At 34.3% G+C, this 14,939-nt stretch overlaps 1 protein-coding gene and 1 pseudogene across 4 annotated transcripts in view; both read left to right on the plus strand.

Annotated features, from left to right (window-relative positions):
* LOC149575745 (uncharacterized) overlaps positions 1-14,939 on the plus strand; it is a 241,306-nt gene that overhangs the window by 221,675 nt on the left and 4,692 nt on the right. For all 4 annotated transcript variants that reach the window (XR_016360224.1, XM_089815534.1, XM_089815536.1 and 1 more), the window contains 3 exons: positions 6,583-6,684; positions 7,241-7,366; positions 7,470-7,559. Coding sequence is in view for 3 of the 4 variants with exons in the window: in XM_089815534.1 (XP_089671660.1) it covers positions 6,583-6,684; positions 7,241-7,366; positions 7,470-7,559 (318 nt within the window). In the remaining variant the exon portion in view is untranslated. The remainder of the gene's footprint in view (positions 1-6,582; positions 6,685-7,240; positions 7,367-7,469; positions 7,560-14,939) is intronic.
* On the plus strand, positions 13,010-14,192 carry LOC149575746 (eukaryotic translation initiation factor 6-2 pseudogene; annotated as a pseudogene).

A 14,939-nucleotide genomic window follows, 5' to 3' on the forward strand; every position in this document is an offset into this window, starting at 1 on the left:
GCTAAATGGAAATGTCTACAAGATGCTTATTCAAGAACTTTTTGATTTCCAGACAGAGAAAAGGAGCACGACATTTACAATTGAAATTGGTAAAACATTTCCTTAACCTTTTCTTATTTTGAATTGTAAAAAGGAATTTAACAAATTTTTAACATGTATACTTTGTGTCTACATTGTGTATTCATGCATTAATGTGTTTGCTTCGTGTCTTCTTTGTGTCTTTATTTCATGCATTCTTGAATAGGCCATCATATACTAACAGGTATATTTTTGCAAGTGTTTAATGTGTATGTAGAGAATATAATGACTCTAAGCTATGAATAATTAAAAATCAAATCAATTGCTTGAGGACAAGCAAATTTGAGAGGGGATGACTGTGATATCCCCGCTAAAATGAGATTTATATAATGAAATATAATGAACGATTATTATAAATAATAATATAATTATAATAGTATAATTTTATATTATACTATAATATTACAATATATAATATAATAATAACAATATTATGGAAAAAAAATGAATAAATTGATAATTAAGTATTAAATAAAATAATAAAATGTTATTATCAATAACTGAAATAAAAAAATTGAATTATATATAATAATATTTTTAATTTTAATAAATATTAAAGACTTAATCATATTAATAAAATATAATTTAAGTCAGCAAAAAGACATACTTTTTCACATAATATAGTATATAAGGGAACATTTTACACCAATAAGGGATATCAGGGAAAATGGAAATTAATCTACCAAAGCTAAATAGAAAATATGTAGAACTCTATGTAAGGTTCAAAGTCAGATCATCACAACATACAGCCTAGCTAACATGCCCTCTCTGGACCCTTGAATTGGGTCTGGGTGCAAACCAGGTCTGGGTTCAGTGGGGGTTTGTGCTAGGTTCAGGCAGGGTCCGTGCCCAACCATGTGGATCCTCATGGTCCATGGGTCCAGGGATCTGTGCCTAACCTTGTAATAACCCTCACCCGTCTATATCTTAAATCTCTCCAATCTTTACCAAATTTAGACCAATCATTTTTTTTTTTTTTTGGGCCAACATTTTGCAAATGAATTCTTTACCAAAATATGCTAGCAAAATCAGATGTAATTTTATCTAGGAAATTTTCTGAAGGAACTGCAACTAAAATTTCAAAGCTGAATGCTCATTGAAATTTATTTTGCACTTATTACATCAAACTCAATTCTTGTGCACTTACAATTATTTGATAGTAGTCCCAGCTGCAACTAACTGATTATACCCTTGCATAGAAAAATTACATATAATAAAGAACCTGATTTTGCACTTGAACAATTCAATATGCTAATGCAACCATAATTAACAAGCAATTTCGATGCAATGCAAATGATTAAAGGAACCTGATTGGTTTGCTGCTGTATACAATGCAAGGAGAGATTCCCTTTGAATGCCGCCTCAATTCCCAAGCATGATGTTGACTGTAAATTAGGCGTAAATATTTGCAGACCCTGATACACCCAAAATGTTGGTCACAGTCCCTTGGTAGCAGCCCGATTTGTAATGCTGATGGTCTAAGATGAGATGCAAAACCTCCAATTACCTAGCAGCAGATTTATCCAATGAAAACGCTGCCCCTTCAGTCATCCACAGCTCCCAATTAGCTCAAATGCTGGTCATAAACAAATCGCTTCAGCAATGAGCAATGACATCCAGGACATATACACGTTTTGGACAATGCTGAAGCTCATACGCTACCACTGCAATTGGCAGTCACAGATCCAGTTTCGAACTTTATCAATTTTTACAGCAGTTCACAAAAATCCCTCTTCCATAGATCCACAGGATACCTCCAGCAAACAATCTCCTTAGACATAGATTAAACAGTAGGAAAATTAGCAAATAGTTTTACCACAACAACTATTTGCAAAGCAAACCCAAACTAAAATCTCAGATTTTAATCTACAATACTTCAGCTGTAGATTCAATGGAACAACTCAGAATTTAGACCTTTATACTTCAATAAGGGCATACAAATCAGAACTCAAAAAAAGCCACAAAGGCATCAAAAGAAAAGAAAATATCCAAACATGCTTTTCTTAACAAATGAGCTTGTTTTTATAACCTCCAAATGCCCTTTTTGTTGCCAAAATATAACTTCACTCAAGAAGCTTCACCACACAACATTAATTAGAAGCTTCCATTAGATTCTCTCACTTGACTTGGCTTAACTAATTAATAAATGGCTCTTTCCAATGATAACTCAACTCTCAACTTAAGTGAAATTATAAAGTTAAATTATAACTTTATAATAAGCCATTTAATAAATTGATAAATAATTTGGCCACTAAAAATATAATAACTCTCAAATACTCATCATTTAAATATGTCATTTGAAATAGGGGTTATACCTATTATTTCTCCAGGTGACCAAATGCACTTTCCAAAAATAGAAAGGGTCCATCTCAATCAACACCCAACTTACCACAAATAGTAAGTACCCAAAACTAAGCCCAAATGAAGTCTAATATGAGCCAAATGAAGACCAACCTGTAGCTTACTGAATTGTGGAGAAGACAAGACCCTCCCAAACCAAGCCACTGCCTTAGAAGACCTTCTATCCACAATAATTAGTCTATGAGGATCATATTAATAGGCTAATCCTTGAAACTCCAATGCTGGCAAAAATGGGGACATTACAAACCATGTGGGTCTTGATGAGTCTATGGGTCTAGGGATCCGTGAGGATGTACAGGGCTGGTCGCAGACCCTAGCCAAACCTAGCGCGAACCTAGGCAAATTGAGCAAGGACCCTCATGGACTCCGCTCAAGCCCAACGCGAATCTGGGGGAAGCAAGCAAGGACCCTTGCAGACCCGTAAGAACCCATGCCATCTAGCTTATAAAGTGGGCCCAAAAAGATAAACAATACATTTTTTATTATTCTTTTTTGGTTCTAACCCTAAAACAACCCATTTTGAAGTCTCCAAACACACTTCTATTGCACATTTGCTCTCTCCATCTTGTCAGTTTGAAGTGAGGTGATCAATTGTTGATGATGATGATCTACTTGCAGTTGTTGGTAATCCCATAGATGATTATTTTGATAATCCCTATGATGATTGATGAACATTGAACATTGAATCATGTTTCAAACTCTCATGAACTACATTTTCATTTTGTAATTGAATAATTTTGTGTAATGATTTTCATTACAATTGTGAACTGCTATATTTAAATATAAATGATCAAGTATTACTATATTTAAATTTTTAATATTTATCTTTAGCATTATATGAATATGAAATGGTCTAGCCTTGCAATTATGTATATTTCTCTTAATTTTTTGTATATATAATGCATACGCGCACACATAAATATAATACAAACGAACCCATACGAACCATAATGAAAAAATTAATTCACAAACCCACATACCGGGTTGTTGTTTTCGAACGCGTTGTTGAACCCAAATTGGTAACTTAGACCAGTTGTAATACATTAGAAGCTATCTAGGAGTAACCATCTGAAAAAGGAGTGTGATGTTGCTTCCCAGCTTCACATGCTTCTTGAACTTCAAGGTTTTGGATCTGAATCTTTGGCAGTCCAATGACAAGATCTTCCCGAACAAGTTGAGACAGATAATGCACATAGCACAGATGCTACAGTCTACTAATAGAAGAACATTGAGCTACCATAGCAAGGTCCTGAGAATCACCAGAGTCAACAAGTCTGAAAAGACCATGATCCTCAACAACTACAACAACTGTAGACTGGGTTTCTCGATCCATGATATTGTACTAATGTGAATTGAAGGTCACATCTAGTTGATGAGAATGCCTCAAAATTTGACTAACTGAGAGAAGGTTGAGTTCCATCCCTACAACGTAGTACACATCAAGGAAAATCAGTTTCTTTTTCATCAATGGTGTACTCTTCTCCAAAAATTATTGAATCTAAGAATGGGTGTAAATCTATGAACCAATCTTGACAATGTGTGAAGTCACAAGAGGCACCTAAATCAACGTAGCAAGAAGAGGATTTTACATGATTTGCAAACCTTTTAGCCATGAAGGTGTAAAAGGAAGATTCACCTTGCTCGGTGTGCTCCATAACATGCGCTGAAGGCTGGGAACCAAATTGCTTGGCTTGAGCAACTAAGCGTTTATGACAGTCCAATTTTATATGACCAAACTTATGGCAGTAGTTACACTAAATGTTTTCCTTCTTTGGGCCTCTGATGATTGAACAGAAGGATTCTGCTGAGAAGACCAAGAGAATTGATGGTTGCTTGTATTCTTATGAACGAAGTTAGCTGATAAGGCTTGAGTGTTTGAAGATGAGCTGGTAATAGTGTGAAATTGTTTTTTTGGGCGATCTTTTTGTTGAAGCATTATGCAGAGATTAAAAACGAAACATCAAAGGGAGTAGAAGCAATGTTGGGAGTTTCAAAAAATTCTCGTAGGAAGACGGTAGGCTCTTCAGGGTGATCACCAGCATGTCTTCTTCCATTTTACATGCGATGGCCTCTAGTTGATCTCAAATATCCTTGATTTTATTGAGATGACCCTACAGGGATACCTAATCATCCATCATGATCAAGGAGAGGATGTTCTTCAGAAAGAATGCACGACTCTTGTCCGAGGTTTCAACAAACCTTTTAAATGACTCCAAATTTCTGCAATTGTTTTACTTGAAGGAACCTATAGGAGTTGATTATTGATGGACAAGATTTTGATGAGCATGACAACTTCTTGATTTTGCTCATCAAGTTTATCTTGCTCTTTGCCTTCATTTGCAGGACAAGTAGTCTTGCCCAAAACAATCTTGTCAAGACATTTGTATTTGAAGATCGTCATCATGCATTTCTTCCAAGTATTGTAGTTGCTGCCACTAAATTTTTAATTGCCTTCCAATAGAATGTTGGTCAAAGATGTCATTGCACACTTTTTGAGGCACAAAAGACGAGAAGAGTAGATGGCTTCACTCACAAATTTGAATGTGCTGATTACAGTGGTACATGCACAAATTTCAAGGTGAATCTGCTAGCACTAAAATTAAGGCATGAAAAATGAGACACCCAAAAAATTTGAAGACAACCTAGTTGAAGTCTCAAAAAACTCATCAAGAATATGTAGTTTAAGTTTGAAGTAGATGAATAAATAGAGGTTTCGAAAGAAACCCCAGGCAGTTGACTCGAAGGTTGTCCATACACAGAAAAATGGTGGAAAAAATGCAGGTTGCAGATCTGATGAAGACGTAGGTTGCCAACATAGTTTCCTAAACACAAATGCAGGCTATAAAATCCCATCACAACTTGCAATACCCCCCAAAAAATAATAGTCATGATCAAAAGAGGTTGAAACAGGGCAAATGATCACAGATCCCCTAGACAGCAGATGCAGGAGTTGCAGGATCCTGTCGAGAAAATGTTGTGATGCTGGAAGTGGAAAAGATTGGTTATGCAAGTTGCTCAAAATAGGACTTTGAGAATCCCCCGAAAAAGAAAAAAATGATGACTCAAATATCCATATGTGGGTTACAGAGAACAAATGTGGGTAGGATTTTTTTTTAGACCAGACCCATGTATCTTGAAAAAATTCTCTAAAAAACTTTTAGAAACAACATTTTTTTTCTTGTTTTGAAAACTAAAACATCTCGCTATGATACCATATTGGACAGAAAATAGGTAAAATATTGGATGAATTTTTAACAAAGAACATTCTTGTAGAGATCACAAGAGAGATGTTTCTAAAAAGAAACATACAAATAATAGAAAGAATCTATTATACAATATGTTTACAATATCAATATAGAAATAATCTAATTTAGGAGATATTATTTTAATATTTACATCTATACCCTCAATTTAAAAAAATCATAATCCTTGATGTGTGGTTAGAGTAAGATGAAACTCTTTTGATGGTACCACGCTCAATTGAAATGGTGAGAATTGATCCAAGATATATTTTTGTCCATGGTTAGGACTTTATCTTGGGATGTACATTTGAGTACCAGTATCAACCATGATAATATGGCCATTGCTATGTCTTAGGTTTGTTGGGAACTTTGTTTCCCTTATAATGTATATATGTTATCCTTTTGATGAACAAGAACAAGTTGATGGGCTCTATATCCCTATTCAGAAGTTCCTAAGATATAATTTTGAACAATGAAATCATAAATCCATCATGCCACTCGTTCACACTCTCACCAACTGTCTCTAGAATCGTATGAAATTATGAAACAAGTAAATATAAACAAGGAATTTTTGTTGAACAAGTAAAAATAGGAAGCTTGTGATGCACAATTAATTCGTAAGTTCTACAAGAACTAGTGCTGCTCCTAACATTAATTGGTGATGGGACAAGAGAATTAAATTGCAAATTAAAATCATTTCAAATGATATTGTTACACTTGAGATATTTGCAATAACATTGCATAAAAATTTAAAAATAATTACTTCTATCTAATCATGTATGTTTCATCATTATTGAAATGTAAGGTTCGGTGGAAAGCCTCTCTTAAAAAGAATGATATTTTTGTGCCCATGCCTGATGGGTTATTTTGAAACAATATTTTCACATTATATGTTTTGCAGAAACGTTTGAAGATAGACTTCAAGGGATTGGTCCCAATGAGCTCACATTTTGCAAACATTGTTGAGCGACTCCTTGAGCCTGCACCAGAAGATCGCTTTCAGGTATGATTCATTTGTCTCCTAATATAACTTTTTTCAATCTCTCTAAAACATTACATCAATGGCAACAGAAGCTACTACAAATTTACATAAAGGGAGTTTGTAAGGCATCTACCGTTTAGACATATAATTTGTCTAAATGTTTAATGAGAGAAGGAAAAGAAGTATTTGACATGATAAAAGGTGTATAGTAATCATCATGGGCCTAAGAGAGGCCTCAATAATTTTTCCTTACTATGAGTTCCAAAAAATTGTAGACAAAAGGTTATTTTGCATAACCTTGGATAGGGGAGTCTGCGTCCTTGGAAGTTACTTTTCATATTTATTATTAACAATGAAAATAAATAGGTAGTAATTCTACTAGTGGATACTCAAGCATTTTCATGATTTATATTAACTCTATTTGTCTTGCTCGATGCCATTTGATCATTATTGGCAATTAGAATAGTCACTAAAGTCCTACCATAGAAGGATGCTGGAATAGGCATCTGTATGAATTGATAAGAAACAGCTTTGTAAAGTGTTGTATTCAATCATTACAGTTAGCTACGTGATGTAGTCTGCAGGTGAAGTTGTTGAAGCCTTAATGTCCGAAGATGGTTTCCTTGATAAGGCTGCTTCTGAGAATAGTAATATGAGAGAATTATCTAACAGAAAGATATGTCAGCCTGCGGGGACGAAAGTGGTAAGCTTTTAATTACGATGCTTAGGATGATGAGAATGCTTCTGAATTTTAAGCAATATAAATTTATAACCATTTTCCAACAGTAATGGGATTTTCTGAGCAGATCTTAACAAGAACATCTTCTCAGCTCAAGATAAGCATTCCTCCTGGAGGTTTAACAGCTGAAACAGCTGGAACTGGAACATTTGCTGTGGTAAATTGCCCCTCTTTATTGTTCTTATTTCATTTTTGTTGCTAGAATACAAGTGCACATCACTAGCCAGAATAATACTCACAACTTGCTACATGTTTTTCAGTGCATGATGTTGACTAAATTTGATGATTGATTGATTGTCATTAAATGTTGTTTGATCATGATTAAGTCTTCTTTGATCCTATTTACTCTTGACTGAGGTAGGTACAATATACATATTAACATAATAAAACCACAAACATTTGTTTGACTACTTTTTTTTTCTTTCACTGTTAACACTGACTACTGTAAACCTGGCTATAAGACTTTAATGTCATTTTCAATAAGAACTTTTAATGTTGTCTGTCATAAGTGCTTTACATCTTCTGTCTTTAATATTTTGATCTTAATCAATTAATTTTGTTGTTTATTGTTCACTTTTACTGTTGCAAAACTAAATCTTTGGCCAGGATTTATTGTTGTCAGTTGGAAAATCTAAACTTGAGTTCTAATTAATGGATGAGAATTGCAGCAAGTTTTGTTGGTAAACTCGTTGGGGGTGATATTATATGTTTAGGATTTAAAGTCATTGGGGAAAGTGGCCACAAAGAAGTTCCCGAGGATTATTTATATTTTTTTGATATTGCAGAAGATATATTTCTATTAGAATATTTCTAGTATCCTGGGTTCTTGGTATATTTAGCTTGTTATCCTAGAACCTTATTTTGTGGTCATTTAGGCTTTATTTTTAGTTTTTGTTAAGCTGGTCTATTTGTACATGTCTTTATTTAGACAACTTGCTTTTTCAGTTAACGCTTTTGATCGCACTGTAAACTCTATATATTTAGTGTATTGGTTTATACAATTTAGTTCCGTTTTTTGAAGTTTCATGGTATGAGAGCGGGAGCCAATCTAGGTATGATTGAGTCCCCTTACGAGAGGGTTGTAAGTTTGTAACAACTTTTCCTAAAAATTCATCTGCTGAGTTTTAATAATTTTTCCTCAAAAATAATCTAGTTTTGCAGCAGTTTTTTTGTATAAAACCCTAAATGTGAAAATTGTATTTCACATTGTGAGTTTTTTGGAGTCAATTTTTCCCATTAAAAATCAGTTTTGGATTTTTTAATAATTTTTCTCCTTAAAAAATTATCTTTAGTGGTTATAATTTTTTCCTAAAGGTTTTTCTGCCATATGACTTGGTCAGGGTTTCTACAGTCCAGTAGGGCTCTCTAGTTGCTAGAAAGGTTTTACCTTTTTTCCCCAAAAATGATGTTTTCAATGCAAATCTGTCTTGGATTTTGTGTCAATTATCTATTTAGTTTTGATCAAATTTTCACCTCAAAACTTGCATTTGGTTTGTTCAATTTTTCACTTCAAAAGTTGTGTTTGGTCTTGATCAAATTTTCTCCTCAAAACTTGTGTTTGGTTTGATCAATGTTTCACCTCAAATATTGTGTTTGGTTTTGGTTGATTTCTCTCCTCAAAAATTGTTTTTGGTTTTTGTAATGCGTGAAGTTCGCATGAGATGCTATTTTAGGGATTTTGATTTTAGAATTTTTTACCATTTTTTTCCAAAAAAAAATGATGCTCTATTTACTTCAAATGGTGGTGTCTTGCAATCTATTTTGGGGCATCCTTCTCATCTACAAAATTTTGGAGGGTTTGTTGATTTTTCCTCAAAATCATGACAATTGTTCTCAGTATTTATCTTTGTCTACGAGGAAGTATAATTTTGTTATCCAAAATTAGGTTGGGCATTTGTTAAATAATTTCTAGTTAGCGGTTTTGCAAATTCTAGGAGAGTTAATGGTAGACTTATCTTAGCAACAGAATCAATGGCAGGCTCTTGTCTCTTATTTCAGACCATTTTGAAGAAGGGACAGCCTTCTTTTTTTTGGCTACTCTTGGTCATTGACATTTTGTAAATCCAAGGCAGTCTAAGTAGCAGTAGAATGTTATAAAGGATTTTTTACCACAAGTGATGTAGTAAAAGGTAGGAGAATCCTCAAAGGAGATGTCCTAGCCCCCAACAAATAACCACACAGTGGAAGAATAACAATAACATAGAGAATTAAATCAAACAACACATCCTCATAATAGAATAATCAGATTTACATCTAACATGCCCGACTGTAAGGCCTCCTAGGTTACAACCAAATACAAAGCAATTCAATAACAGTTGTGCAAGAACTCGCAAGATCCAACCCCTAGCTAGCCCAAACCCACAATTTGGTAGAAAATCCCAAGACGAATATAAACTTGTGCTTGCAAGCCACCAAGCAGCCTTTTTGTTTTCCAAGCCCACACTTAGCTACTAGCTTTGCTAAACTTCGCTCCTCTCAGCTACTACTCCATGTTTCATTCATGCTTCACTCCATCCTCTAGACATCACAAGACCCTCTACTTATACTAAACCAAGCCACAGGTTGGCCTAGCAAGTTACATTAGATAAACCCTTACATTAAATAAACTCTCAAGCCACAAGTCAGTTTGGCAACAAATATTAAATGCATGAAATAAGTAAATACTTAGGACAAGCCCCAAGTTTACAATCATAACTAACTCATAAGATAAAATAACATTATGCGTCCTTAGCTATAGGACCACATGCCATCCAATGATCCACATCTAAGATCGCACAAGCCAACTCCCTCAGATCAAAGTTCGCGAAAACAATCTCCAAAGTTTGTCTAGGAAATAGGAACACTTTACCAACAGCCACCAAAAGAGCTCTAACTCCAGCGCGATAACTCCAATCCTTATGCGCACATAGGAGAAGGTCCACCAATATGCCTCGAACATAACCCTTACCATGCGAAACATAGGGTCCGCAAAATCCAAGCTCAATGCTCCTGCAACACCAACATACAAGATTGCAAACTACCCTAGGATGCTCTTGCAAAAACAAGACATGTACAGTCTTCTGTAGGGTAATTGATAGAATGACCATAAGGGAGGGTATTAGATATTCTCAAAATCCTGGGTTCTTTCTATATTTAGCTCATTCTTCTAGAACCTGATTTAATGGTCATTTAGGCTTTATCTTTAGTTTTCTTAATTTGGTCTATTTTTAAATATCTTTGTTTAAACAACTGTTTTTTTAGTTAACACTTTTTATAGTGTTTGTTAACTCTATATATTTGATGTATTGGTTAATACAATTTAATTTTGTTTTTTAAAGTTTCAATTTCTATTTTGAGAAGGCTCCAATTTATATAGCCTAATCTATTAAAGTCCTTGAGGTATTGAACAAGTCATTGATTTCAGTAAAGCATTTCTAACTCTAAAGTTCTCAATTCTAGTGAAGCATTGATTTTTCCAAAAACCTCAAATGCTTTGAAGATTATATAATGTCCCCTTTTTGGGATTGCCTAAATTTTTTGCCTAGAATCACAAATTCCATTAAAATAGAAATTGTAAGATGTTTAGAGATATAAATTTACCTCTTAAAAATGTCTTTTAACAATGTAAACCTGATTTAGGTCATGTAATGACCAAATAAGTACACTAGCAATATAACCAGTTTATATATATATAAACTAGTTATATTGCTAGTGTAATATAATTTGCCTTGAGCTTTATAAATGGATAATACAAAGATATATATAGAGACAAAGTAATTATATTGTTAGTGTTATATAATCTGCCTTAGCTTTATAAATTTATATTACAAAGAGATATACCATCCTAACGTAGGGATCAGTTAACAATATAATGCATATTTAGGTTTATGTAAGAAACATACTTATAGCACTTATCTTCCATGATCTTAACCATATAAGGAATGCGATAAGAAAGACATGATGTAGTGTCCTCATTGTCTCTTTCCTAGGCTCAAGAAACTTGCCCCGCTCCCTCACTTGGCCCCACACTTCATGGGATTGGCATACCTAGTAGGACCTTTACAATATTCCCCTCCATCACCCTATCTTACTCACCTCATATGGCTAAAGATCCTTTCCTTAGCTATCAAAATAATTCTCCCTTATGCATTGGTGGAAGTACTACAATAGGATGTCCTTAATTAAATCCTAGGCCCAAGAGAAAAATCTTTATCCCCCTTGGCCCCATGCTTCATGGTGTTGGCATACTTAGTGAAGCCTCTCTATTCCCCCTTATTGCAATTACTTTCCATCCCCTATATGGACCATCCTCCACAAATAGTGCCTTTATATGATGTAGTCCATCTCATTCCACCACAAGTCTTATCTAGTGCTTTCGTATGATGTAACCCATGCCCATTCTACTGCAGGTCTTATCTAGTACCTTTGTATAAAGTAGCATAACCCATTCCACCATAGGACCTATCTTGTGAGGTATTAATACCTACTTTTCATTGTTTCCTTTGAGAATAACATATTATTCTCCTAATTAATTTCCCCTTTTTTATTTCTTCTTCAAATGGAACATTCTCCTTAATATTTCCTTTGAGTGGAGGAAGTCACACCCTTTTACTTGTGAGTGTCCTTATGAAAGGGTCGCACCCTTTGGTTATGAAGAGATACATGTGTTTGGCAACAACTATTGTCCCTTTCAATTTTGTCTTTGCCTATCTCTCACTTATCAAATCTGTCTTTACTACTTTCCAAATCTGCACTTGTCTCATTTAAAATCTGCACAAATACGATCTCCAATTTGTGGCCTCGTTTGGTTATGGGCTAGGTAGAAAATTGCCTATAACCAGTTAAAAAAAGCTTGTGGAAATTGTAATAATTAATACAGTAGTTTATTTTTTAATTATAAAAATTAATTCCCTTCTTATCACTTTTACATACAGGGAAATTGTTTTATAACAATTCTCCCCCTGTTATTTACATCTCAAATAAATTATTAGTCCAAACAAGAAAATACATACCTTTACTTGAATGTGTAGAAAACCACAAGATTATCTGGGATGGTTTCCTCATTCGACCTCTTCGTAGTGAGAATTCTAGGAGGAACAAAGCACATTGTGATGCTCTACATAAGTGCTGGTTCAAGTTTCAACAGAACAAAGCTTAACACAAGTGCAAATAGCCAAGCCCTAACTAGGATAGACCTGAGTGTACTTTGTATCCCAGGTTGGACACAGGTTGTGCCCCTTTTTTCAATGCCCACAACCTGATAACCTAAAATCCTATTCCTGCAATTCCTAATTAATTCCTTTTTCTTCTTTTGTTATCTCCCTCTCTAATAAAGTAGTTTTCCACAAGTTTAATAGAATGAGAAAGGGTGGTTCCAGCTATTACACTTTCATTTAACAACTAATATTACATTATAATAATCATCCCCTGAAAAATTAATAATTATTCTACATTTATTATATTTTTGTAACTTTTAAAGTAATTCTTTTATTATTATTTTTCCATCCTTTTTTCCATAAAGAAAGTCTCGTAATAATTCTTCCTGTCACAAATTGAATTCTTCAAACCATGGGGTGACCTGGACACTGAACTGCAGCACGGAATAAGAGGAAGGTTTTATCCATATCCATGGTCAAAGCTCAAGCATCCTATGTTCAGTGCAGGACGAAAACATCAGTAAGAGGTGACATTGTGCGATTGAAATCAGAATTAGTGAAAAACAAAAGGGCAAATTTGATGGCACAGTGGGTCAAAATAAAAGTTTCATTGTTGGAAGCAGGGGCTTTCTATCTCAATGAATTATCTGTAAAAGAAAAAATGAAGAACATGCATAACTTTTTGTCAAAGATAAGATTATTGCATTCTCCACATTCACTTTGCTAGCTCAGATCTGCTTTGTTCAAAGTCAAACAGAAGCAGTAACTAGAGGGGGCTTCTTTTGGCTTTGCATTTTGGCAACAAGGGTTCAATTTGAAAATTCCTCTGCAGTTAGGGTCTTTGCAAAGCTTACGAATGCACACTGTCTGGTAGACATTGGTGGATCAGAGAACTTTTACAGCACATTTGAGACTGAGCTAGCCGAAAACATTCCTGATGCAAAGAAATCAATAGCTGGAACCTGATTAATTGGACGAATTTGTGTTGGGAATAAAAATGGTCTGCTATTACCAAATACATCTACTGATCTAGAGCTTCAGCATTTGAGGAATAGCTTCTCTGATCAGGTTGTGGTGCAAAGAGTTGATGAAAGATTGTCCTCTCTTGGCAGTTGTCTTGTCTGCAATGATCGGGTTATTAGGCAAGCTATTGCTGGAATTTGTCATGTTGGCAATTATGGTGTGCTTTCTGAGTTATCAACATTCCTTCAAGTGCTACTTGTAGCAGGCACTGTCAATTGTGGAACTGAAGTCGTGGCTGGAATGATTGTAAATGATTGGACTGCTTTCTGTGGTTTGGAAACAACACCGACTGAATTGTCAGTGATTGAAAGTGTTTCCATATTAAGAGAATCACAACCTTATCGCATAGTAATTGAAACATCAAATCTTAGAAATCATGCACTCATAATAGAAACATTCTTTACTGAAGATAAGATTTTGGAAAATCTGAATATTGATTTGGTGGTTACTTTGGTTGATGAAAGAACACAACAAGACATTTGGTGCAATGAGGCTGTTGAGAAAATTGCATATGCTGACCGTATTATACTTAAATGACTTGGTTGGGTGAGCCAGAAACATGAGCTTTGATGGAAAGGATAAAGTGGTTCAATGTGTTGGTCCTTGTTAAGTATACCAGGTTCAGGGCTGTGGTTATGGACTATGTCCCTGGAATTGATGGCTTTGCCCTATAAAGGACTGAATCTGAAGTTCTACATTGGAGTTGCAGCTATATATAATTTTATAAGATTTCCACTGTGATACTATTAGACAATAGGTTTCAGTCTAGACATTACCACATTTGAGCATTTCGAGATCTCTCTTCCCATTTTGTTCGCTCAAAGTGCTAAATTCATTGTAATAATTTATACTTGCTATGACTTGGGGTTTTCTTTCCGGATTCTTTTCCTAAGGAGCATTTGAATCCAGTTTCATTTATAATATAATTATATAGTGGCTTGTCCATTTATGCCAAGAAAAATAAAAATTCTCCCCCTGTTAATTAGTTGTTGCACTTACTAGCTCAAGGAGTTTTTGCATCATAAATACAGAAATAACAATATTTAGTTAAATAAATGTGTATATTGATCTTCAATAAAATCAACTTTTTCCAAAGTAGCACATATAACTACAATAATGACTCCATTTAACTTATACTTCATTAACAACTCTGTACAATGTCCTTTTTCAATTATATTTTTGGTTCAACTTTAAATTCACAAGAAGGTTCAATAAAAATATTTTTTTGGTCAATAACATCGTCTGCATTATATACATATTTTGTAATATCCCTTTTTCTTGGGATTGTACTAGATTTTACTCTAGAAATGCAAATTTCAGTAAAGTAAGAATTGTAAGATGGTTAGAGATCATATAACCATACCAATAAAAATGCCCTT

Source organism: Cupressus sempervirens, chromosome 2 (assembly GCF_028749045.1).
Source record: "Cupressus sempervirens isolate cs-2001-9-10 chromosome 2, ASM2874904v1, whole genome shotgun sequence".
In the NCBI taxonomy this organism is placed as follows: Eukaryota; Viridiplantae; Streptophyta; class Pinopsida; order Cupressales; family Cupressaceae; genus Cupressus; species Cupressus sempervirens.